This window comes from Notothenia rossii, assembly GCF_949606895.1.
Source record: "Notothenia rossii genome assembly, chromosome: 6".
Taxonomy (NCBI): Eukaryota; Metazoa; Chordata; class Actinopteri; order Perciformes; family Nototheniidae; genus Notothenia; species Notothenia rossii.
The window spans coordinates 38,521,540-38,548,784 of NC_136909.1; the positions used below are offsets into that span (position 1 = coordinate 38,521,540).

At 39.7% G+C, this 27,245-nt stretch overlaps 2 protein-coding genes across 7 annotated transcripts; one reads left to right on the forward strand and one right to left on the reverse strand.

Annotated features, from left to right (window-relative positions):
- Positions 1-212: 212 nt before the first annotated feature.
- Positions 213-7,972, reverse strand: LOC307043016 (uncharacterized protein). Of its 6 annotated transcripts, none has more exons than XM_079687198.1 (21): positions 7,727-7,972; positions 7,529-7,629; positions 7,300-7,419; positions 7,022-7,217; positions 6,857-6,940; positions 6,650-6,738; positions 6,196-6,256; positions 6,052-6,102; positions 5,921-5,965; positions 5,741-5,805; positions 5,544-5,649; positions 5,353-5,391; positions 4,930-5,083; positions 4,727-4,837; positions 4,608-4,622; positions 4,255-4,364; positions 3,854-4,120; positions 2,290-2,400; positions 1,484-2,183; positions 1,288-1,394; positions 213-1,200 (listed from the first exon to the last, which is right to left on the reverse strand). In XM_079687198.1, the coding sequence occupies exons 10-16, from the start codon at positions 5,767-5,769 to the stop codon at positions 4,300-4,302; spliced, it is 519 nt and encodes a 172-aa protein (XP_079543324.1). In that variant the 5' UTR covers positions 5,770-5,805; positions 5,921-5,965; positions 6,052-6,102; positions 6,196-6,256; positions 6,650-6,738; positions 6,857-6,940; positions 7,022-7,217; positions 7,300-7,419; positions 7,529-7,629; positions 7,727-7,972; the 3' UTR covers positions 213-1,200; positions 1,288-1,394; positions 1,484-2,183; positions 2,290-2,400; positions 3,854-4,120; positions 4,255-4,299. The 6 variants fall into 6 exon arrangements, with proteins under 6 accessions (XP_079543324.1, XP_079543321.1, XP_079543320.1 ...); XM_079687195.1 differs by having other exon boundaries at positions 4,551-4,622; XM_079687194.1 differs by adding an exon at positions 3,695-3,746 and having other exon boundaries at positions 3,854-4,364; positions 4,551-4,622.
- An 8,480-nt stretch (positions 7,973-16,452) lies between these two features.
- LOC307043015 (protein mono-ADP-ribosyltransferase PARP14-like) lies at positions 16,453-25,991 on the forward strand. Its single transcript, XM_079687192.1, has 5 exons — positions 16,453-16,672; positions 18,642-18,760; positions 18,941-19,176; positions 22,033-22,304; positions 25,075-25,991. Exons 1-5 carry the CDS (start codon positions 16,627-16,629, stop codon positions 25,086-25,088), a joined length of 687 nt encoding a protein of 228 aa, XP_079543318.1. The 5' UTR covers positions 16,453-16,626; the 3' UTR covers positions 25,089-25,991.
- Positions 25,992-27,245: the final 1,254 nt, after the last annotated feature.

Here is a 27,245-nt window from a genome sequence, read left to right on the forward strand (position 1 = left end):
TACTAACTTGAGTTGAGATAAATGGGATGGAATAACATCAAAGGCAGACTGGAGGAAATCAAGACTTTGCTCTATAGAAGAGGATGAACAATAAATAACAGTATCATCTGCATAAAAATGGAAAGCAGCATTTGAAAAATTATTAGAGATTATTTACATATATGGTGAAATTATTGGTCCTAATATGGAACCTTGGCGCACACCCTTTCAAATCAAATCAATCAAATCAAGTTTTATTTATATAGCACATTTATAAACGATTTTTGGTCTAGCCAAAGTGCTGTACAAATAATAAAAATACCCTACAGTAAAGACATTTTACAGCTAATACAACAGCAGTTTGTTCAGAATATCAGTATGAGAAGAAAACGACACCCTCTGTCCTTAGACCCTCACATCGTACAAGGAAAAACTTCCAGAGAAAACCCACAGTTTAAAGGGAAAAATGGGAGAAACCTCGGGGAGAGCAACAGAGGAGGGATCCCTCTCCCAGGACGGACAGACGTGCAATAGATGCCGTGTGTAAATCGAAGAGATAATACATTTTACAGCATAGGTAGACCGAATGTTAGGAAATGCATGCGTCTATAATAATAGGATGAATCCACGAAGATGTCAACAATCCTGTGGGAGCCTTCAGGGAGGCAGCAAGACGAGACCCAGGCAGGACCGCAGAGACAGGTTTAGCCACGACCCGAAGTCCACGACTTAATCCAGAACTCAGGATAGAGGATCCAGGATGCGGGACCACAGCAAGAGGATCAGCCTCGACTCAAGATCCCGGCGTCGATATAGACACAAAAGAAGAAAAATTTGGCTGGGTTAATCGGAACATGAGAATACACAGATACAGACAGACAGAAGGAAGAACAAGCACTCCCTTTCGAGTGATTTTTTTTAAATATTGAAGTTAAATGCATCAATCTGGTGAACTTTGAGAGCAAAATGAAGAGATATATGGATACCTCTCAACATCCATATGAAACAACTTTAAACAGATTTACTTTGTCTTTATGGATATAAAATAAACTAAAGCCTGACTCCTACTGGCGGCTGGTTAAATGACTCCTCGTCCCTGAGTACACTCACCATCTTTCAGCAGGAAAGGAGAGAGGGAATCAATGGAGCTGCCAGGGGGACACAGGGGAATCCAGACGGTGGTCTATGGGATGATGTAGACGTAGCACTTTTTATGGACACCTGAGAGAAAGAGAGAGAAACATTATATACTGTATGTGTTCATTATATCTACTTTTTCAATATTATTATGTATTGTTTTATACTCACATTGTTAAAAAAGCCTCCAAGCAGGACCGCTGTGACAGGTTCAGCCACGACCGGAATCCAGACGGTGGTCTATGGGTTGATGTAGACGTAACACTTTTTATGGAGACCTGAGAGAAAAAGAGAGAGAAACATTATATACTGTATGTGTTCATTATATCTACTTTTTCAATATTATTATGTATTGTTTTATTCTCACATTGTCAAAAAAGACTCCAGAAGGCCTTGGGGACAGCAGTATCAGGGACTGGAGCTGGACAGGCTTTCATCAGCACTTCTCCTTCTTGAAATGCTTAACTAAAACATGACATTTACAATGGGTTCTGCTTTCATGAAAAATTTTCATATTCCCTCTGGAACATCACCATGCCATGATGAGACAGTATCATTCCATTTGGCTTGATACCTACAAGGAGAACCTACACATGTTCTTTAGTGAGCTGCGTGGGATTCTGCCAGAGGAAACGCTGGTGATCTGGAACATCACCATGCCATTAGGAGAGAGGATCAACGGTGGTTTCCTGTTACAGGAGGTAGGTTATCACCAGTGATGGAATGTAACCTAGTACAGACAATTACTGTGTATTATCCCCTTTTTAAGTAATTTAATACTTGACTGTATCCCAGAGTTAGGGTTTGTACTTTTTACTGCAGTACCACAGGGACTCTACCGAAATATGATGATTTAATAGAATATAATGTATTGCTGTAAATTCAAAATACCAAACGGTAAATATAAAAAGTGAAATAAACAGGTTTTAAAAGTGACATTTTTCCTTTTGAGGGGGGCCAGGCTGTTGAGGGAGGCGAGTAGGGTGGAATTAAGGTGGTTGAGTTGTTCATCGGGTGAGAAGGTTCGAGTCCAGGGGGAGAGTAGAGGATAGCAGGTCGGAGAGGTGCTGGGGATCGACAGAGCATAAATTACGGAAGGTGATCACACTAGGACCACAACACACTAAATATGTAATGGCACATAAACAATATTATCCAGAATAAGAAGTCTACCTGGTTTGCAGTTTTTGTAAGGCTCCAAGCATCCACGGCAGACGTCAAAGGTGTACATGACGTGGAAATCCTGCTTGTATGAAGCAGAGAACCAACTCCATGTAGCAACACCTGTGTAAAACAAGCATTTCAATAGAGCCAGTAAAAATATGCATAGACACCACCGCTGTTGTATACTGCTTAGTGATGTGTCGGCCGCGAACGAGCCGGCTCAAAGAGCCGGCTCTTTTAAGTGAACGACGGGAGCCGGTTCGCGCCCGCCAACGAGCCGGTTCTTCTTCTTTGTTTTGCGGAGGGATCTAGATCGGCATGGCCACATTCTCAACAAAGTAACGACATGACTCCCAATATTAATTGAAATGCTTTTATGGATTTAGAAAATTATTTTATTGATTTAAAAAATAGTTGTATGTATTTATTTAAATTGGCATGCATCCGCTAAAGAAAAATAGTCCGTTGTTACTGTTTGAACTAACGTAGCAACGGCAGGAACTGCTTCGATAGTGTTTTTGAGGAGCTTTTTGATTACAGATTTGAAAACATCGTTGCTTGCTTTAAAAATAGCACAATTCATTATGTCAAAACTTGGAAAGTATCTAGATATCCCTGCCCTAATGCCAAAGTAAATGTCAACTGAATATGTGTCGCCGTTTGATGTCTATGTCTATGCTGCTTAAAAAGGAGGGTTTCTGCCCCGTTGCTTCTCTTCTTACTTCTATAAGAATAAAACACGGAGGAGGGAGATCTCTTTTTCTCCCCCTCTTCTGAGAGCCCAGCAGCTGATCTCAGAGCACGCTCCCCTCTCCTGCAGGGGGGCGTGGTCAGCTGCAGCTCACAGAATCGGCCTTTTCTTTAAAAATAATTTAAAAATGTCAATACAGTAGCCCCTTTTTTAAAATAGTTTTTATAGGTGTTGCTATCTGTTTTGTGTAGCGTGGTTCTACAAGCAAGTCAGTGCATTCATTGGGTGGTATCAGAGAGTTACAAGGGTCTGTAAATGCAATGAAAACATTTGGCCACAGCAAATCATTTATATTAAACATGTAATATTTACTTTTGAATACTTCAGTACAAAGGATGTATTGATTAATTTAAGTGATATATGTGCACACATAGGCCTATACACATCAAAACAGGGCTACATTTGATTTAATTAAAAGGTATAATATGTGGTAAACTGAAGAGCCGTTTGGGAGCCGAAAGAGCCAGCTCTTCTTGGTGAGCCGAGCCAAATGATCCGGCTCACCAAGAAGAGCCGGAATTCCCATCACTAATACTGCTGCACCTTCACTGAATCACTTATTCTCAAGCCAGCGAAAGTGGGCCCCTCTTCTGAAAGACACAGTGGACATTGCGTCTCTGAAGGTGGTACACACTAGAGCACGTGTTGAGTACGCTTTGTCACCTTCCTGGAGAACCGTTTCCATGAAAATGTCCGAAAGAAGACATTTTGGCAGCTGTGAAGTATTGTAGAGTAGATTAAACATATTTAACAACACATTACTGTTGCCAGCACAATCGAAATACCAAGATGCTTTGGGCTTCGGGTAGCAAAAATACTCACAGGCAACAAAACAGAGGTATCATCCCCGTCATTGTGTGTAGCATCCCGCAGAGACAGGTTCAGCCACGACCCGAAGTCCACCACTTAATCCAGAACTCAGAATAGAGGATCCAGGATGCGGGACCACAGCAAGAGGATCAGCCTCGACTCCGGATCCCGGCGTTGATATAGACACAAAAGAAGAAAAATGTCATTCAATCATTCAAGCCAAATGGAATGATACTCTATCATCCCACGCAGGGGAAAACCTCCATATCCTCCGTGCCCCTGAAAACAAACATGAAAGGCTCCTTATTATCAAGGTCTTCTCTCTTGAGTGCCACCATCAAGGCCTCCTTCTTCATTAATTGCACTGATAATTTAGTCTATTCTGACATTTGATTGTGTGAGTTAATCTTTACCTATGATATCTTGTTGGTTTGGGTTATGCGTGGATGTTATAGCTATCAAGCCAAATGGAATGATACTGTGTCATCACACGCAGGGGAAAACCTCCATATCCTTAGTGCCCCTGAAAACAAACATGAAAGGATCCACCATCAAGGCCTCCTTCTTCATTAATTGCAGTGATAATTTAGTCTATTCTGACATTTGATTGTGTGAGTTGATCTTTAACTATGATATCTTGTTGGTTTGGGTTATGCGTGGATGTTATAGCTATCAAGCCAAATGGAATGATACTGTGTCATCACATCACCGCAATAGCCCGGATGTTGGTCATCAGAGTAGATGCCCTGCAATTCTCCTCTTTTACCTTTCCCAACATATCCTATGAATAGAGAAAGAAAATATTGTAATTGAATCACACTAGGACCACAGCACACTAAATATGTAATGACACATAAACAATATTATCCAGAATAAGAAGTCTACCTGGTTTGCAGTTTTTGTAAGGCTCCAAGCATCCACGGCAGACGTCAATGGTGTACATGACGTGGAAATCCTGCTTGTATGAAGCAGAGAACCAACTCCATGTAGCAACACCTGTGTAAAACAAGCATTTCAATAGAGCCAGTAAAAATATGCATAGACACCAATGCTGTCGTATACTGCTGCACCTTCACTGAATCACTTACTCTCAAGCCAGCGAAAGTGGGCCCCTCTTCTGAAAGACACAGTGGACATTGTGTCTCTGAAGGTGGTACACACTAGAGCGAGTGTTGAGTACGCTTTGTCACCTTCCTCGAGAACCATTTCCATCAGAATGTCCGAAAGAAGACAGTTTGGCAGCTGTGAAGTAGTGGTCAGACAAGATCAAACATATTTAACAACACATTGACTAGACTGTTGCCAGCACAATCGAAATACCAAGATTTTTTGGGCTTCAGGTAGCAAATATACACATTTTTCTTATGTTTTGTTATTCTTCTCCTTGAGGTAAAAAACAGCTATCAATAAAGTTTAAAAAAGCAGTGAGACATAATAGTTGGAAATTCTGCCGTGATCACAGGTCGTTTTTTAAACAAAAAACAGTTACTGCTTAACTGAAAAGATATTACCTCCAATATGAAGCACATGTCGGACTTTTGAGACTGGACCTTTGAAGAAAAATATAAGGTGTGGGTCATGTCATTGTTTAATTACATGTGTATACAATTATCAATATTGATATGTATGCATGTGTTAAATAATCTGGATTGTTACATTTGTTTATCACAAACAGGAGTGTGCCTATCGGCCTCATGCTCACCTCATGTTCTGTCTTTTGTTTCTTTGGGACCCTGTACACTGGCTCCAGTGCCCCTTTGAGCAGCTCTCCGGCCTCATTGGTCCAGTAAGAAAACCTCTGTCCGTGTCTATAAAAATCACATAATATCAGGATGAAAATGTAAATCAGTGTCAAAGAAACTGTGGTCTATAAAGTAACATTTAAAAGGTATGATTTACCCTTCAATCTGGTACCGTTCCAGCAGCATAATGCACCACCATTTACGGATCTGTGCATTGTCCCGCTACAAGACAATGTAACAATAATAAAGCTGAAAATGAATGGAACCTCATCATTTGTCTACTCAATGTTAGCCCCCTCTTCCCCCTGAAATACTAACTCAGAGGATAAATACTCACCTCGGTAAACCAAAGTGGAGCATCTGTGCTGAGGTTGAGTGCTTACTGTGAAAGGATAAAGATCTGTTAAGTTATGTGTTTCAAAAATTAACAAAACCCCTTAAAAGAAAAGTGTCAAGAGAGGAATTTACCATCAGTATGTAGACACCACAGTCATTGCCCGTGGTTTGGTGAGGCAAACCCTGTAAGAATTGGGAATATAACAGTGATGTGCATGGTCAAAGGGAAAATAAAGACATGTGAAAGCAGGTGTATGAGATGGTGGAGAAATGTACCTCGACGTCGATGCCAAACTTTACTGTCCACTGACCTGGAGCAATGCGGTGCGCTAGGTCACTGTCAAAATAAATTATAAGACATGGGAATTGATTTGGTGAAGGAACGCTATACTCAATATAATTCCTGTTTTTGGAAAAGCCACTGAACGGGGCTAAAATAAAACAAACAAAAAGACGTTTACCAGCCTCTGAACAAAGCTGAACTTGAAAACAACCTTTGAACAAGGCTTATAACAAAATGAACATTATAATTCATAGCATCCTGTTGCAGACTTTTTTTTTTGGTTCCACTAAGGACAGACCAGACTTTGTGGAAATATATTATAAATGAATTTGATCAGATTCAGACCCCTGGTCTACAAGATGGTTACTGCAGTATTAGAATACTATAAACTATTTAGAATTCCCATACAAGCCACAGAATGGGGCTGGGTAATCATGTTACAAAAACCTAAAGATGTCCTTGTAGGAACTGTCACCAAAGCCATCTGGCTTAAGAGGGTCGAGCAAATACAACTCTCTCTTTGCTGGCTTGATCACCTGTCAACCATTCACAAAACAGCTGAAATTAGACATAATCCAACACCACAAGAAAACCACACAGCACAACTTGTGTTCATTTTGTACCAGCTGGTGAGATCATTTGGAACAGACTCACGCAAAGCAAATAGTGATCTGCCTCTCCTTGCTGTCGACTCCAGGCAGGGATTAAAACCATGTCCTTGGTGGCCATTTTGTCAGCCTAGTATTATAAACAAGGGATTTTAAGTTGCTGTATATCAATGTCAAGCAACATAGAAGTTCTCAAGCAACAGGAACTTACTGGAAAACTGGCCAACGCGTCAGCTGTTTTGGACTTCCAGGTAGGAACCACATACATGTCCACGATGTGTATATGTTTGCCCTATATTGATAGTTTTCCAAAAAAAATGAAATCTTCATAGAAGTATGTTCAACAACAAGAGAAAACCACACTTCACGGTGGCTTCTTGTACCATCTTCAGGCGCGTGTTTCCAATCTGAAACAGTAACAACAGTAAGTTACCTGTGCCATTTATTTGAGACAAGATAAAGTTGGCAGGAAAGCTCTAGTATACCTACATTTGACTCCATGCACTGAGGAAGACCCAGGCTCCAAAAGTCCTCTCTGGTCAGGCACACATCCCCTTCCTTCACAATGACCTCTGCTCCAGGCCTATCGTGGTCTAGCACATAGCTGAGCTGCAAATAACAGATTGCAAAACATACTTCAAGCCAATAGAAAACATAGAAAAATTTAAATCAAAACAATGCACCTCCATCACTGTGCATGAAGTAAACATATATCTACCAGCTTGGATTGAATCGGATGTAGATCCTTTGCGTATTTCGCACCAGAGAGGGCATACTGGTGGTCAGCAACTGATCCCTCCGAATCCAACTTCGGTTCAGCTGTTATTAGATAGATGGACAAAAAATAAACAGTATTATTCAAGTACCACACATGAAGTATACCTAAAATGTGTCTTTGTATTGATAATCGAAATACCTCTCAACGTAGGCTGGATAAAGGGCTTCAGCTGAGACACATTCACACCCTTGTTGGTGATTGAGGAAACCACATAATGCCCAAACCAGTTGCACTCCAGTTTTCTACCTTTTCGGCCCTCCTTCCTCTTATTCGCTCTTTGGACCTCATCTCCAACATTAATCAGGAAAGATTTTACATTCTTTCCCTTGATTGTTTCATAACGGATTTTTTGTCTCTGTTGTGCAGTTTGAATGTTCTGGTAAATCTGAGAAAGATATGTAACAGTTATCATTTACAGTCCTTAACATACGCTTGCATTTTTTAGGAGTTATTATGTTTTAAATATTGCCATTTTATTCTCACTTTCGAGTGCAAATCTGCAACGGTTGCAGCCTTTGCCTCAAGCTGCTGTTCTGCCTCATCAGCAGGCACCAAAACAGAGGTATCATCCCCGTCATTGTGTGTTGCATTTATTGAACCCGGGACGTGAGGGTCCCCCCCCAAACTGGGCAAAATAGGGCGTGGACTTGGTTGACCTCTGAAAACATAAAAATTCCTTTTAGTATCTCTGTTGAGCATTGTTTCCATCTGCATTTGTTACAACATTGTACCTGCTTTGAGGTGTTAATGCTGGCCACAATGCCCCTCAAGTGTTCATCCCAGTCATTCTGGTCCTCTCCGCAGTACTTGGCAAGTGCTTTTTTGCTGGTTTGGTTGGTACGCTCATCTTGGCCATTGCACTGGGGATGGTAGGCTGAAGTGATGCAGTGTTTTACACCCAGTGCATCGAAAACATCACGGTTGACCTGCACCCTGATCGTATTACATTGTTACCCATAACACATACACTGTATTAGATAGATTATTGTACCTCATTCACAAATTCCCGTCCTTGGTCGGTAATGATCTTCTCGACAAGCCCGAAATCGAGAAGAATGTTGATGATCTTTTTCGAGACCTCAGCAGTTGTTTTCTGGTAGAGAGTTTTTGCTACCACCCACTTTGTGAATAAATCGGTCGCTGTTAGAATGTATCTGCAATATGAAATGCAGAATTTTGTAAATACATACAGAATCACTGTCAATTATTTCCTTTCTTTTTAAACCAGAATCTTCACGCTTAGAACCTTTAAAGGAGGTTACACATGCTTCAGCCCATCATGATAGTACCTTTTGCCCTTAGCAGTGGTGGGAAGTGGGCCAATGAGATCCACACCAAGGACAGTCCATGCCTCGGGAACATGAATCGGATGCAGTACGGGTGCAACCGTTTTAATGGCCTCGTGTTGCTGGCAGCAGGGACACTCATCAACCTTCGCAAATATCATACATTTTCAATAAGCAAAACAAAAAACTTTAGGTATAAAAATGATAGAACAGAGAAAACTTTCAGAGGAGACAGAATTAAACTGTTCAAGTTCTGAAATATGTTTTTAGACAGCTCTGATGGAGCTCAAACTGTCTCACTCTGTTTCAATGTACACATACAACACATTTCTGTAGATCAATAATCAGTCAGTAAAAAACTAAAAAACATTTCAGCGCTGGTTGTCTTGGTGGTGCCCAGCAAACAATGTGGGCTTCGTGAATAATTGGACAGCCTTCTGGGGAAAACCTGGTCTGATTAAGAGAGACGGCATTCATCCTACTTTGGAAGGTGCAAATCTCATTTCGGCAAACATTTCAGGGCTCTGTGGACTTAATCCATGACAAACTGGAGTTGAGACCAGGAGGCAGAGTCGCAGTCTTACACGCTTCTCTGCGCTCTCTCCTAGGCAGTCATCCATAGGAATCCCGACCCCAATAAAATACCCAATATTAACGGTGTGTGTGTCTGCCCAAGGACAATTTAAGGTAAAACCTAATAGAGGTGTCATACATAATAACCTAATAAAAGTAAATGTAACAACTACTACAGTGCAACAAAACAGGAAGATTAAATGTGGTCTCTTAAACATAAGATCTCTAGCATCTAAAGCAATACTGGTAAATGATTTAATATCAGATTATAATATTGATATATGCTGTCTCACTGAAACTTGGTTGAGACATGAAGAATATGTCAGCATAAATGAGGCCACTCCACCCAGCCATATCAATACTCATATTGCCCGAGGCACGGGCCGAGGAGGTGGAGTTGCAGCAATCTTTGACTCAAGTTTACTTATCAATACTAAACAAAAATTAAATTATACCTCCTTTGAAAGCCTCATTTTCAGTCTTACGCATCCGACCTGGAAAACTTTGCAGCCAATCTTATTTGTTACAGTGTACCGTGCACCAGGTCCTTATTCAGAATTCTTATCAGAATTCTCTGAGTTTTTATCAGCTTTGGTACTTAAAACAGATAAAGTAATTATCGTAGGTGACTTTAATATTCATGTTGACGATGATAAAAATAGCCTTACTGTTGCATTTAACTCTATATTAGATTCTGTTGGTTTCTGTCAGAGTGTAAATAAACCAACCCACTGCTATAATCACACTCTTGACCTTGTTCTGACTTATGGTATTGAAATTGAGCAACTATTAGTCGAACCGCATAATCCTGCTTTATCCGACCATTTCTTAGTAACTTTTGAAGTACTGTTACTAGACTACAAAGCATTAGCCAAAAGCTCCTGCAGCAGAAACCTATCTGTTAGTGCTATAGCCAAATTTAAGGAAGAGATTCCACCAATACTTAACTCGATAGCATGTCTGCATGTAGGGGAGGAAACTTATACAAAATGTACACCACCCCAAATTGATCATGTTGTTGATAGTGCTACAGATGCGCTGCGAATAAAATTAGACTCTGTTGCTCCTTTGAAAAAGAAGAAAATAAAACAACATAGATTAGCTCCATGGCATAATGCCGAAACCCGCAAAATAAAGCAAAAGTCGAGACAACTTGAAAGGATATGGCGTTCCACTAAACTTGAAGAATCTCGTTTAATTTGGCATATTACTCTCAATGAATATAAGAAAGCACTGCGTAAAGCGAGAGCAGCATACTACTCTTCATTAATAGATGAGAATAAGAATAATGCAAGATTTCTTTTCAGCACTGTAGCCAGGCTGACAGAGAGCCACAGCTCGACTGAGCCTTCTATTCCCATAGCACTCAGTAGTAATGATTTTATGTGCTTTTTTAACGATAAAATTGTTACTCTTAGAAACAAAATCAATGACCTCTTGCCTTTGACCAGTATAGTGTTATCAACAGCTCCCGGAAACGTAAGTTCTAATAATATTACACTAGATAGTAAACTAGAATGCTTTTCAGCCATAAACCTTGAACAATTAAATTCAATGATTCTCTCTTCTAAACCATCAACGTGTATCTTAGACCCGATTCCAACTAAGCTGTTAAAATAAGTTTTTCCATTAATTAGCACTTCTTTATTAAATATTATGAATATGTCTTTATTATCAGGCTATGTTCCAAAATCATTCAAAGTAGCAGTGATAAAACCGCTTCTTAAAAAGCACAACCTCGATCCAGAGGTTTTAGCCAACTATAGACCTATTTCTAATCTTCCGTTCCTCTCAAAAATTCTTGAGAAAGCAGTCGCAAAACAGCTGTGTGATTACTTAAGAAACTATGATTTATTTGAAGATTTTCAGTCTGGCTTTAGAACACAACATAGCACAGAGACAGCTCTGGTTAAAGTCACAAATGACATTCTAATAGCCTCTGACAAGGGACTTGTCTCTATTCTTGTCTTACTCGATCTTAGTGCTGCATTTGATACTATCGACCATGATATCCTATTGCAAAGACTAGAGCACTTAGTTGGCATACAGGGAACTGCTTTAGGCTGGTTTAGGTCTTATCTATCTGAACGCTCTCAGTTTGTACGTGTCAACGATGAATCTTCCATGCAAACCAAAGTTAGCCATGGAGTGCCACAGGGCTCAGTGCTTGGACCTATTTTGTTCACCCTATATATGCTTCCGTTAGGCAATATTATAAGGAATCATTCTGTAAACTTTCATTGTTATGCGGATGATACTCAACTATATTTATCAATCAAGCCTGATGAAATTAATCATCTAAATAAAATTCAAGACTGCCTCAAGGACTTAAAAACGTGGATGACCTTACATTTTTTGATGTTAAACACGACCAAAACTGAAGTTATTGTACTTGGCCCGAAGAATCTACGAAACAAATTATCTAAAGATATATTAACTATGGATGGCATTAATTTGGCCTCCAGTGAGACTGTAAGGAATCTTGGTGTTATATTTGATCAGGATTTATCCTTTAACGCCCACATAAAATCAATTTCAAGGACCGCCTACTTCCATCTACGTAACATTGCAAAAATCAGGCATATCTTGCCTCAAAACGATGCAGAGAAACTAGTCCATGCATTTGTTACTTCAAGGCTGGATTATTGTAACTCCTTATTATCAGGGTGTACCAAGAAGTCAGTCAAGTCGCTTCAGCTGATTCAAAATGCTGCAGCTCGTGTACTAACCAGAGTTAGGAAAAGGGACCACATTACTCCTGTTCTGGCTGCCTTACACTGGCTCCCTATAGAACACAGGATAGAATTTAAAATTCTTCTTCTCGCCTACAAAGCCCTTAATGGGCAGGCGCCATCTTACCTTAAAGAACTCATTATACCCTATTGTCCTACTAGGGCATTGCGTTCCAAGAATGCAGGGTTGTTGGTTGTTCCTAGAGTCTCTAAAAGTACAATGGGAGCCAGAGCCTTTTCTTATCAAGCTCCACTTTTGTGGAATCAGCTTCCAGTTTGTGTTCGGACGGCAGACACCCTATCCGTTTTTAAGAGTGCGCTTAAGACCTTCCTTTTTGATAAAGCTTATAGTTAGGGCTGATTAGATTCAGCCCCTAGTTTTGCTGATATAGGCTTAGTTTGTCGGGGGACATCTTACTTCTTCCTTCTCTCTGTCTATACCTGTGTACTCTCATGTTCCGATTAACCCAGCTTCCCCAAATTTCTTTCTTTTTGGTGTCTATATACGCCGGGATCCGGAGTCATGGATGATCCTGCGGTCCTGTGTCATGGATTGCGAGTCCTGGATCTTGAGTCGTGGCTGCGGTCCTGGATCATAAGTCCTGGATGGATATCCTCGTGGATTCATCTTCTTATTATACACACATGCATTTTAAAACATTTGGACTACCTATGTTGCAAATGTATTATCTTTTCAATTTACACACGGCATCTATTGCACGTCTGTCCGTCCTGGGAGAGGGATCCCTCCTCTGTTGCTCTCCCTGAGGTTTCTCCCATTTTTCCCTTTAAACTGTGGGGTTTTCTCTGGAAGTTTTTCCTTGTACGATGTGAGGGTCTAAGGACAGAGGGTGTCGTATTGTCATACTGATATTCTGTACAAACTGTGAAGTCCACTGAGACAAATGTAACATTTGTGATATTGGGCTATATAAATAAACATTGATTGATTGATTGATTGAAAACTCCCACCCATTTATTCACGGCTTCCCGCATAGTGGACCAGTGGTACGTTGCCAAAACCTTCTCGGTGGTGCGCCTTCTCCCTGCATGACCTCCGGAACCCAGATTATCATGGCACTCCTTCAGGACATCAATAATTTGGTCCTTGGTGCACACAACCATCCTCTCATTGTCCTTGTACGTGTAGTACAAATCTCCAGCTGGCACACCAGGAACAAAAAAACAATCATTTAGACATGGGTAGAGATGACATTATGACTAAAAGCTGTTCAAGAAATCCAGTGGCAAATGGGGTTTAGACGTAACAACTACAGTAATAGTGTGTATACTAATAAAAAGAAAAAGGAGAAACAAGCTGTGGAGTCCTTGCGATTTACTAAAAATGTTGGAATTGCAATATGATAAACCATTAGAGGTATGATCACTTTTGCACCAAAAAACACCATTAGATAAATAGATAGATAGATATATATATACTTTATTGATCCCTAAAAGTAAAGGGATGTGATGATGTCACATGTACAGGGGGTTTATACCTCATAATAAAAACTTATGTTCATGACTTAACCATGGTCTTATTCTGTTACTTACCTTTGATCAGGTATTGTTTGGATGCCCTCCAAATTAACGCCTTCCTTGTATCAGGCTTTTCAGCGGCGATGGTGAGATCGTGGTAACCACCATTGAGCACGTAGTGCTTTATCTCAGTATAAAAGCTCTCCATTTCTGTCATGAAAGTTAAGAACAAAAGAAAATATTACATACTACCAATGGCGCGAAAATATCGCGGTCATTATGGGGAAGCGGAGGGATCGAGATCGGCATGAAGGTGTTCTTTTCACCATAATGACCAAGTCGCTGCACATTATCCCGCTTATTACATGGACACATTCTCAACAAAGTAACGATATGACTCCCAATATTAATTGAAATGCTTTTGTGGATTTAGAAAATTATTTTATTGATTTAAAAAATAGTTGTATGTATTGATTGAAGTTTACATGCATCCGCTAAGAAAAATAGTCCGTTGTCACTGTTTGAACTAACGTACCAACGGCACTGAACATAACAAAAGAACATATTACATATTACCTATGGCGCGAAAATGTCGTATATATACATATATTACATGGCTTAGTTGAATACTCGATTGTGACTGCTGCACATTATCCCTTACTTAATAAATTCTTTTTTTGATAATCTATTATATAGAAAAGTATATCATATGGATATATAATATATAATTTCTTGATAATATATAATATAATCAAATATAACAATCAAAATGAAATAAGAAAAATAGTCCGTTGTTACTGTTTGAACTAACGTACCAACGGCACTGAACATAACAAAAGAACATATTACATATTACCTATGGCGCGAAAATGTCGTATATATACATATATTACATGGCTTAGTTGAATACTCGATTGTGACTGCTGCACATTATCCCTTACTTAATAAATTCTTTTTTTGATAATCTATTATATAGAAAAGTATATCATATGGATATATAATATATAATTTCTTGATAATATATAATATAATCAAATATAACAATCAAAATGAAATAAGAAAAATAGTCCGTTGTTACTGTTTGAACTAACGTACCAACGGCACTGAACATATTACATATTACCTACCATATTACGTTATATACTTCTTACCTTCGATTTCTCTTATTCTTCTCCTCATTCGTCTTTGTTTTCTTCAAGTTTTTATTGTATTTCTTCAAGTTTTTATGTTGTTGGTCGAATGCACTTAAGCGTCAGCTAAATGCAATGTAATGTAATGATAAAAAAAAAACTCTATACGCTAGACAGCGTGGGTAAATTACCATACAGCCAATCACAATGCGTGACATCATTGACGTCATTACGTCGTACGTCGTGACGTCACTGGTAAGAGACGGACCCCGAACACATCTGGTACCCCGAACACATCTGGTACCGACACCGGCTCAGAGTTTTTGTTGATTTGGGCATATTTCCTGGACAGGCTACTTTGTACAGACAAAGTTAATAATAATTGTAATATTCCAGTTATAAACTACATGAATCAAAGATTTGTTGCTGTATTTTAGTGTTTAAAAAATGCATTCATCATCATAATTATTGTATATATATAATGTACACAGTGCCTGTAAACCGGAGGAGAACGCTGGCATTTCTCCTCCTACTTGAAAGACTACGGGGGGATAGGGTCTGCAAAATTAGTTTATTTTGGGGATTGACTGGATGCTCTGACCGGTCCACTTCCTGCCCGGTGCTATGCAAAGCCTCGCGTCGAAAATAGACTTGCATCCTATTTTTAGCGGAGCCCAGCGCTGAGACGCTTCTGGGACATTTCTGGGACGCTTCTAGCCGCAATACGGCGCGTCTGGTGGAATAGCACCCATTGACTAGAGTGCCCGCGCAGCCATAACGCACGTACGGCGTGCATTGAAGCTTCAACGCTTCTTTCCATTCATTTTAAATGGGGTGACGTCACGCTTTGCCAAACTGCATTGTGGTTCCGTCGCTTCGCACGCGGTTTGATTGGCTAGAATTTGTACTGGCATATGATTTGATTTGCTGACGCTTCCGCCGAAGCTTCAAAAGTTGAACTTTTCTCAACTTTTGAAGGGAGCAACGCTTGTAAATCTGTTTCTGATTCTGATCATAAAAGTAAATCCATAAATTCTGAAAGGCTAATGGGTTTTGTCATTGGTTGTATTATAACATAGTGAAATGGACTTTTGTCTATATTTTTTTCTTTACATTTTATCAACAATAATATGAATGAGGAAAGCTGTTAGATGAATTTATAGTACAATTACGAAGGTTTTCACCCTATACTGTACATGTACAACATTTACCACAGAATTGAAGTTAATATTAAGATGCATGAGAAAAAGTAGAACATAAATGATAATTAAAAAACGTTCTTATTGAAATGATCCAGCATCTTCTCTACTTACAAAGTGAAACAGAGCTAATCAACCTTTTAAATCCAATATTTAATCAACAATCAGTGTCAAACCATTGCTTCCAATTCTGTATGTGTTCAGAGTAGTGGCTAAACTTTTACTGCTGGGACGTTAATAAAGTGTTTGTTGTCACTTCAGTGAGAGAGCTTGTCATCGCCAGAAAGAACCATGAAATCATCGTGGGGAATCAAACGTTCAAGTTACGTCTGATTTCTGCACCGGTGAGTAGAGAACGTGTCTGAGGATTCCTACAGTCCCTAAATACAAAAACATAGTGTGTCTGTTTGATTGCTTTCAGTCACCTGCTCCTTTTATAACATTATTGTTATATGCAAGTTTTGAATTTACCGGTTATTGATACATTTTACCAGGTAAAAAACGGTAATTACCGGCTAACGGAAACCCTGAAAGAGACATGTATGGAGTATTATTCATATCATCTACCATCATCCTGTTTGTCAGTGTTTCACCAGGGAGTTCAGTGGTCAGAGTGGTCAGAGAACCAAGTCACCCGTTATGCCATTCAGTCATCATTCAATCAGCCAATCACAGCAGTCCTCAGGTAAGAAGCCTCCAACAACCTTTCATCATACTGTATGTGGAATTTCACAGCAACAAAAACACACAGCAGTAATCTGTAAATAGAAAGTTGAGAATGGGGTAAAATGGAGTAAGTCTGTAACTATACAATGTTATTGGAAAACGTCTGCCTGCTCTCAACTATGATCAATAACAGATGGTCAAAGTAAGGTAAAAATAAACAGAATCACACTAAGCCTGGTTAGTGTTGCCTGACTTTATAAAGTGTGTTTTTTTTACAAGTGTGTGGTTGCGTTCTAGTCACTTTGCTCAGCCCTACTGCTTGTTACAACCAAGGCCGGATTAACCATATGGGCAACCTGGGCAAGTGCCCAGGGGCCCTTGAGCAAAGAGGGCCCTCAGTGACAAGATAAAAAAAAAAGAAAAAACGTTTTTATTTTTTTATCTTGTCTTTTTCGGGATCAACCTCACTCATCATACATTCTTTTAAATGACACTCACTCTTCACCATAAATAACACAGCTTTTCTATCAGGTGAAATTAATATATTTTCGAAACCGTCTCTGTACTGTAGGTCTCACTATGTATGCGCTCAACTTTATTACTACGCAGCGGCGGTGTATAGCCGAATCACAGCCCCACCCTCACTCATGTCACATTTTGTCACGTGAGCTGAAAAAATGAGCTGGATGGTGCCGGTAGCCAAACGCCCAGCAGGGCTGCGAAAAGAAAGAAAAAGAAGAGAGAGTGGCGGTTTCACTAAAAATGTCCCAACAATAAATAGCTTTTTCAAAAAAGCAAAAAGTGACAAAATAGGCCAGCAACCACAAGGAACGGTGGTGGTGGTCACGGAGGATGTTGTTGAGCTAGCGAGCAATGTTAGCCCTGAGCCTTGAATTTTGATGACCTAATCACAGACTTTTCAAAGAGAAAGGCAAGGAAGAAACACTTCTAAAAGGTAAGATCCACTGCCACTGTCTCTTCCTCTCACATATACACACATATACACACACACATACACACACACACACACACACACACACACACACACACACACACACACACACACACACACACACACACACACACACACACACACACACACACACACACACACACACACACTATCTTCCATCACATATACTGATCACTTAGTTGAGCAACCACACAATTTCACTACATATTTTACTTTTGTAACTCTCAATGTTTGTGACTAATAGAACTCCTTGTGTACTTGTACAGCCAGCCAGTCATATTTTGGTATTAAGTGGGGTGCTGCTCTGAGGTTTTGAGTGATATTACCTAGGTCTTCTTGAACCATACACTGTTTTGAGATCTTATCCATTGTATCTTTGTCTTGTGATTTCTGACTGAAAGGGCAAAAAGCTAGACCTACTTTGGTTGAACTATGTGGCTGCATCCCTGCTTTTGACAAATAGGTGTGCGATTTTACATGCCAGATTGACATGTTGGTAGGTATGGGTAGGCGTGGTGTTAATTGTTGGTACGTGGGTTTGGGGCAGGGGCAGACTGGCCATCGGGAATACCGGGAGTTTTCCCGTTGGGCCGGTGCTGTACGTGGGCCGGAAGGCCACTCGGATTTGAAAAAAAATACAATACGATGCTGCGCATTAAGTGGGCCTGTCTGTCAATTAATGGCCTTGGTTACAACTTGTATTTGCCGTACTCGCCATAAATTGTTATGGCTCAGGTTAATCTTGCCCCACTCCGACGTAGGCATGACGTATTGGTTATTGTTTCTTGCCGGGCAGCCGAGTGGGGCCAGCCAAGAACCGTTTTTTGGTGCTTAGAGCCGGCTCCGCCACGGTGGAAACAGGAAGAACAAGAGCTAAATCAGGCTCTAGCCCGGAACCGGCCCTCGAACCGGTTTGGAGGAAATAATAGGATAAAATGATGGAATGCAAACTGAAATCTAAATGGTTGGCTGAAGAATGAAGGAGAGGTAGTAATTCTAGTTTGATGTTTTTCAGACAATGCGACTTCGTTTTTGATGGGACTTTTGTATCAGCAACCCAGCACTGATCATCTGGTTCTGGAGAGTGAGGAGTTTGAACCGACCGTGTTTCAGCTGTGTGCCGACAACTACATGGTGAATATGAAATGATTCACTTATTCAGCTCTTTGCTTTGAAAGGACCTCTTGATAGTGGAGGGAAGGCCTTTACTCATACATAAAAACCTCTCAGAGACAGATAGGATAACGGGATGAAAACGTTCTTGCATGTAGCCATATCTTTTTTTATTTCCACATCTCTTACACGCCACGGCAGGCCGTGAAACAGGCTAAGAAAAGGATCGAAGAGCTGATTATGGCAGAGCAGGCGCAGAACACCATCACAGACCAGTACATCAGTCAGCTGTCACAGGAAGACATGGACCAGCTGAAGGCCCTGCAGAGGAAACTGACCGTTAGCATCCGCCTGGAACGAGGGCAGGAGGACCAGGAGCCCCACATCCATCTGGAGGGGCTGACCAGAGACGTGTACAGCGCCGAGTCCGCCATCAGGTCAGCAGATCCATTTATGGAGGAGAAAAACACACAATAAAGCTACAGTTCAATCTACCAAATATAAGCATTATGATTTAAAACGAGTACTTTCACATATAATACACCCAACTTCGATCGACTTTTTCTCAAAATGGGTTTATTTATGATCCAGTGACTTATGGAGGTAGTATATCTAGAACCGGCGGCTGGTGGAAATCATTTTAGGTTGGGCTATTGTAATGGTGAATAAACCACACAGGGAACATTTTGAGAAATAACCCCTTAAATTATGACTTCTGGTGATGTTACAGATTATGAGAAGACTGATCAATACCTCCATAATCTTCAGTGTGGTTAGCTATGAATCTTCCAAAACTTCCAAATACCTTGTCCTGGACATAGTTTCTACAGTAAACTGTGCAACAGTACAGTAGGCCCAAACAAACTGCAGAACACCGGTTCTTTGGGAACACTCAAATTATTTAATTCCCATTTAAAATCAGGAGACTAAATACGAACATTATATGCAGACACAGACGTGGTTCAGAAACACAGAAATATTACAAAACAGACCATTAAGGCAAAAAATCTAGTTTGATGGATGCTATCAAAACTCAACTATATACAATAATATGTGTGTATGTGTGTGTCTGTGTGTGTGTATGTGTATGTGTATGTATATGTGTATGTGTATGTGTGTGTGTGTGTGTGTGTGTGTGTGTGTGTGTGTGTGTGTGTGTGTGTGTGTGTGTGTGTGTGTGTGTGTGTGTGTGTGTGTGTGTGTGTGTGTGTGTGTGTGTGTGTGTGTGTGTGTGTGTGTGTGTGTGTGTGTGTGTGTGTGTGTGTGTGTGCTTATTTATCACGGGCACATAGTATCTGTCCCCGGCTGTTTGAAGAGCAAGCATGGGAAACAAAAGACAGTGTTTACCTGTTTGCATCCAGTTAGTCACACACACAGTTACAATCACACTGCCTGTAATTGACATAATTAATAGATAGTTTAGCTTCTCACCAGCATTTGCTGTGGCCCACTGATGTTAACGATCGTAACTGAAAGGCTGCCTGCCAAACGTAAACATTCAGCCACGTGACTCACAAACTCTCGCAAGAGTTTTACACAAGTCGGATCTTTTCTAGCCATAACCAGCGCGCTGGCCATAGCCAACTCACAGACTGCATCGGGCGCTGAAATTGCCGCCCTTTGAGCATCAGATCTGACGACGCTGATTGGCTGAAATTATGTTTCGGCGGCGTAGTTTACAGATAGCAACAGTCAGCAATGTGTTGGATGCTGCTGGGGCTGAGTGAGGGCTCCTTTCTTAACGCCCAGACGAGAGTGGGTAATGATACACGCTGCGGCCAGGCAGGAAACATGTGACTTATCAGTAACTTTAGACATCGTAACACAATTTTAAACGAGATTTTATTTTAGATTATACATTTTACTGATACCAACTATTTAATATTTACCTTTTTAATTTTTGATTTAATTTTTAATGACAATCAAACATGTGGGAAGAGGGGGGGCGGAACCCCTAGCGCCCCTATGGGCCGGCCGGCACTGGCCATGGGGTCATTTTTACCCTAATAGAAACAGCTGTATAATTAAAGGGTTATCATTAATGGGAAAGGAGCACAGAAAGGGTGATCAGGATCCTAACACTTTTCTTGTTAACTTGTTCTTCTCTTTTTGTTTTTCTTAACTGGGGACAGTTTAGCTATCATCTGAATCCAAAAATATAAAGATAAATGTATTCAATGGTGTTCTAAATGGTAAATGGACTGTACTTATATAGCGCTTTATCCAGTCTTTAAGACCCCTCAAAGCTCTTTTACATACTACATGTCATTCACCCATTCACACCCATTCATACAGAGCAGTGTACCTTACTCTATAGGACCTAACATTCATACACATTCACACACCGATGGCCATGCCATCGGGAGCAACTCAGGGTTAAGTATCTTGCCCAAGGATACATCGACATGTTGACTGCATGGGCTGGGATTGAACCCACAACCTTCTGGTTGAAAGACGACCGCACTCCCTCGCAGCCACAGTCTCTGATGGAAGAAAGCTAATGTGTTTGTTGTCCACAGCTTTTCACTGCATATAGTTATAGTCCCTTGATCAGAACAGCTTCCTGGTCAGTAAAGGTCTGCTATCCTTAGCAGCGGTCTGCCAGCGAAAAAAAGACTCCAACTTGACCAATCAGAACACTGCATTTAACCAAGCTAGCAATGCCTATTGTTCAGGTGTCTTTTGATAAACAGGCTTTCATATCATGAGCTAGGCCATGTTCATGCATGACGGGACCAGTGAGCCAAGCAAAACACATGCTTCCAGTTAGACCTATCACAATTAGCCATCTTATCCACCTCTTGCAGTAGCTCAACAAGTTATAAATAATCATATTCTCTAGTGTCGGGTCAATCATTACTGGATCTGGCTAGCTGCATGAGACTGGCACCGGCAGAACTGTCTGAGAGGAAGAGCACTATATCTCTTTCTTCCCAAAACTAGTTTAAACTTTTACTTAATGTTCTTAACCTACAATAAGTAGAATATGTAAATGTATTTGTAGAACGCCACAGTTTAGTCATTATAAAAAGTAGGCCGTATTAACTTAATAAAGATAATAAAATAAACTAAAGCAATTGTGAAATAATGAAACCCAACTAAAATGAGATTTAAATTGTTGTTTTGTTAAGTCTTACTTATTACTTAAACAAATAGAGTATATTAACTATTAACTGTTCTTGGAATTACACTTGTAGCTGCTGACGATGTTGATCCGGCTTTAGTGGTAATGGGATAATAATGTGATCTTTGCAGTTGTAGTTTTGTTAAATAGGTTTTTTTCTGACCGTCAGGGACATCATCCGCAAGGTGGAGAGGTCGGAGAACTGGAAGAGCAAGGCGTTGATGATCAGAGGACACGTGGAGTGGCAGTTTGACTTCAGGGGGACTGTGGTGCCCTTCGACGATGACACCAACCTAACCCTGGAGGAGGCTCGGGAGAAAAGGCAGCCGGGGGTGACGATCAAGTTCAACCACGAGAAATACCATGCTGATTGCATGAAGCTAAATGCAGTGTCAGTGAAAGGGCATAAACAGCTGGAGCTACTTAGGAAAGAGTTGAAAGGTAAGTGATCTGTTTTAGTGCTCATTAATGCTGCGCAGTGGTGCACAATCACATGTAATCTGAACAATTTTCAGCAAGCTTCCTGCTGCAAAAGTCGTTATCACTGTGTTGTAATGTGTTATAATGTAATGAGTCATTAACGGATAGCTGTATCTACTCCTGGACAAGTAGATAAATAATATTTACATCTTGTGATGTTACAAGCTTCCATAATTAGAAGCAGTGATACAATAGAAAGAAAATAGGTCATTTAAAGGGGGGTTCCCTTTCCTGTAGTGTGTTCTATAGGTTTTAGAGCATGTAAATGGTCTGCAAAGGCTAAAATCCTGTATTCCCTCCAGAGGGAGTTTTTCTCCCACATACTCCCCCCCCCCCCCCCCCCTGCCTGAAACACCTGCATTGGACTCCTTTGTATACTTCTGTTACATAGTGACATCACAATGTAACAGAAGCCGAGTTTCTACCCACTAGAAAAATAAAGAGCTTTTTGAACATTAAAGCATGGAGACATGTCCCAGTAGAGACACTACATACTGATATACACCTGAGAATTAGCTCCACATGTCCTCTTTAAAAACTCCTAACAAAAAAAACTAACCTATCACGACAAGTAAGAGGAGGAATATGTACCTTTTTTGTGGTTCAACTATCCTTTAAGGACCAACAGCATGCATCACACAGAAACAAAATACAGATTTTGTTCGTAAATATTATGATATTTTAGATTTCTTTTGAATCATATATTGATATCCGTTTAATGGTTAACCATCTGTGTGATTGATAAGGGGCTATATTGACCCAGGATCAACTCTTAGCCCAGGACTAAAAATTGTCACTGTCAGCTGTTCAGTCAGTCTATCTGCCGATCTGCCAACACGCTCACGTCATTCAGAAAATAGCTCAAAACTCACCTTTCCACTCTTGCCTCCAACTCCTAATCCACTAACCCCTCGCCCCTCTTCCACCTAGTTTAGGACTTTTTACTTTTGTTGTTATTTTTCTTTACTTGCTTGTAAAGCGCTTTGAGCATCAGGAAAAATGCTATATAAATAACATGTTTTATTATTATTATTATTATTATCTATCGCTGTTTCCCGTAGTTGGTGGGCCCGCGGGACGGAGAAGTGGAGTCGCTGCCCATCTTGCCTTTCCGCGCTGTGCCCGGCTTCGTCTATAGTTATTCCAACCCAGTTTAGATTGAACCACGCCCACTTCCGCATTACGCAAGAACGTAGCTTTAGCGTCATAGACTTCATCTTCGGCAGTTATAGCCATAGCGGTCGCGGTAAAGCAGGAATAGTTGTTTTTTGTCTTACTAGTGTTTTATCATCTCAGCTGGTGTAAGTATTAGCATTATTTAATGATACTATTTTATATATATATAGGCCTACACACATTTATTCATTTATAAACATATATATATATATATATAAACACACACTTATATGTACTCACACATGTATTTATTCATTTATACACACAGATGTTTACTGGTGTTTTATCATCTCAGCTGGTTTAAGTATTAGCATTATTTAATGATACTATTTTATATATATATAGGCCTACACACATTTATTCATTTATAAACATATATATAAACATTAATGTTAAAATAGACATTTATAACGTATTATAAAAGTCTATAAAATATTAAATAAACGTTAACTTGTTACATGACAAACAAAAAAACGAAACATGATATATAGGCTATATATACAGATGTTTGCTAATGTATCCCTCTTATATCCATCAGGAATTAATATTAAATGATGAATTAACATTACCTCAGCACTGCATAAGTGTGGTCGTCAGTCATATTGACAAAGATATTGTATATTATGCATACAGTCTATGATATTATGCAGCGTTTATAAGGACGGTATTTTGCTTGTCAGATTCATTGTCAGATTCAGATTTCGCGGGTGTGCCGTGTCTACGTAGAGCTAAGTCGATCCTTGCGTAATGCGGAAGTGGGCGTGGTTAAATCTAAACTGGGTTGACGATAGACGCAGCCCGGCCGGGCAGCGTCTATCGTTATTCCAACCCCAGCTGAGATGATAAAACACCAGTAAACATCTGTGTGTATAAATGAATAAATACATGTGTGAGTACATATAAGTGTGTGTTTATATATATATATATTTTTATAAATGAATAAATGTGTGTAGGCCTATATATATATAAAATAGAATAAATAAATGTAGAAATAAGTAGGTAAATGCATAAATAAATAAATATGGCAATAAATAAACGTATCAATTAATACAGAAATGAATGCTGAAATAAATAAATTCTCGAATAAATAAATATTGAAATACATATAGAAATAAGTAGGTGAATGGATTGATAAATACAGAAATACATGTTTAAATTATTACAGGAGTAAATAAATAAAATAATAAATAGATCCTGAAATAAATACATGAATAAAATAATAAATATAGAAATAAATAGGTAAATGTATGAATAAATAAGTAAAAGTCTATAAGCAAACAGGACATACATGGATAACTATCTTTATTAGATTTAATTTATTTCTACATTTTTGTACAACTATTTATTTCTGTATTTCAGGCTCTGTATGTTGATAAGGTTGGAGGTCCTTATCTCAGTTTAAAGCAGTATTGGTCAATTAGGCGAGCCAAACAGAAGCAAATCTGCTTCTCTAAACTGCAGTTGATGGTGTAAGAATGCTTATTTATATTTCATACAGTTTTCTGTTTGTGGGGTTCAGCTTTTTACTTAACATACGTGTTTGTGTTGTTTTCAGGCCTCCGCCGCTGACGATGCAGAGAGGGACATTTCCAACACAGTCATGGGGATTTACACGATCCGAAGAAACGGGGATGGGGGGCCAGAGGACGTGGGAATTGTTATCGAAGGCATTAAAGTAATGGAAAACGTAGGCAGCGTCATTGTGGGACTCATCATGCTCTTGGGGCTCATTTATGCCCTTGATCTCAGCTTCCCGGACAACTACAGAAGATCGTAATGAACTTGGATGGGCACAAGCTGAATGCAAAAATACAGCAGCTGAAAATCAAGCTGTTTGCATAAGAGGTGAACAAGTGTATTGTCAAGTTTCCTTAACAAATATTTAGCTTTTTTGTAATTGTAGGTTCAAAGCAAATGGCTACACTACACTTATTCAATTACCAAATATACTGTAGGGTTTGTGCAGTGCGCTCTTTTATATATCAAAACCACCCAATGATATTCCCTGTTTGGAGAGCAGTGCAAAGCATCCACCTTTTTATAGTGTCTTTGTTGTTTGTGGCACTTGGAGATCTAGAATAGCTGGGTGTTCATTTTTCACCAGTTTCGGCACTGTTACGGGAGTGCTATTTGCACCACTTTAAAAATGATCTTTAAAAAAAATATGTTTACATCTTGCTCTGTGTTTTCAAGTAGAGCTAATATTGAGATGTGTATATAAATATTGATGTTGAATTGAGGATTACTGTCACCTTCCTCATCCATGATTGGCATTATTATTATTTTTCTGAGTTGCTTTTATCTCCTGCTCAGTCTGTTTATTGATATGTTTTATAAAAAAAGAAATGCAGACAGACAAATAACTCTGATAGAGAACTTTGACACTGTTTACACAAGTAAAGTGAGGATTGGCTATCCACCTCAAGGTGTAATTGTTATCTGAGAATTTTCAATAAAAATATCTCAACTAGGTTTTGTCTCATGAGTGTCTTAATGGGGGAGAAAGTGAAAAATAATTATATTTTTACATTATTTATTTACCAATTAATTATATTAGTTTGAGTTGGACAAATGTAAATTCATTTAATTTACTTAACGTAATAATTTTATTTCAGCTTTATTTGATCAAAATGAGTTGGACTAACTCAATTCAATTTTATTAAATGGATGTTTTTAGTTTCAGTCGGGGCTACGAATATTTATTGGATGGAAATCCTGCCCACAATTGAATTGAGTTCATCCAATGGGTTATTTTTTTGAGTGTAGATGTTACTGCTGGGTTGTAAACAATGAGCATTTTTACCAGATCCGCGACAGATTTTAGTTTTTGTATTTTGTCCCTGAAACAGGTTCTGAAAGAAAGCAGCTGGCCAGGGAAGGTGGCGGCGATGTCCCGACTGTAGTGCTCTCTAAGCCGCTGGGCAGCTTGGTGTAAATCCTCATCCTTTGCTTGTAGTAGTGTGTTGGGGTGAATTGCCTCAAACATGTTCACAGTTACATTTAAGATGGTGAATCTTTGGGACAGTTGCTGGATGATTATATCGAGACATGCATTGAAAACGGTCACCCGAAAGTTGCTCTCTGCGTCAGTGAGGCGGCTGTCTTCAGAAAGTTCATCAAAGTGTCTCTTAACTTTCCTGGCCCTGGTTGTTTCAAACTGTGTTTGACTTCCCCATTTAGTAGCCAGGGCAACAGTGGAGGATTTCGCCTCGTCAAATTGTCCCCTATACTCCACCAAAACACTGATGGCATTTTGCAGTAGAGTATATGCTTTGAGAATATCCGCGTCTTTTGCTTGCATTAACTGTGAAGCACAATTTATGCTTTCCAAAATCTTGGTCTGCATGTTGACCAAAAATAGAAAGCTAAATTTGCTTATGGCATTCTTGAGTACACTTGCTTCATTGCGCTCATCCTTTTTGTCACTGGTAAGGGATATTTTGACGAGGGCTTTTATAATGTCTCCATATCTGTGCCTTAACGCAACAAGCGCATCATGGCGAGATGACCAGCGAGTGGGACATAAGCGTTTTAATGTGATAGTTCTGCTCTCTGGCGTGATTAACTCACTGAGCAATGCCCATTGTTTGATACTGTGACCAAAAAGGTTCTAGAGCGTCTCTACAGTGTCATAGAACTGCTTCACTCCAAGGACATTTTTAACAGAGTCGCTGAGTGCTAGGTTGAGATTATGAGCAGCGCAATGAACATAGTGGGCAAAGGGCT

Coding starts and splice junctions, on each gene's coding strand:
- LOC307043016 (XM_079687195.1), bottom strand. CDS start 5,769: ATGCTGCTGGAACGGTACCAGATTGAAGG. Junction 4,838..4,929: donor CCACTTTCGCTGGCTTGAGA/GTAAGTGATTCA, acceptor TGTTTTACACAG/GTGTTGCTACATGGAGTTGG. Junction 4,365..4,550: donor CCAACATCCGGGCTATTGCG/GTGATGTGATGA, acceptor GTTTGTTTTCAG/GGGCACTAAGGATATGGAGG.
- LOC307043015 (XM_079687192.1), top strand. CDS start 16,627: ATGCCATTCAGTCATCATTCAATCAGCCAATCACAGCAGTCCTCAG. Junction 16,673..18,641: donor CCAATCACAGCAGTCCTCAG/GTAAGAAGCCTC, acceptor GATGTTTTTCAG/ACAATGCGACTTCGTTTTTG. Junction 18,761..18,940: donor TGTGTGCCGACAACTACATG/GTGAATATGAAA, acceptor ACGCCACGGCAG/GCCGTGAAACAGGCTAAGAA.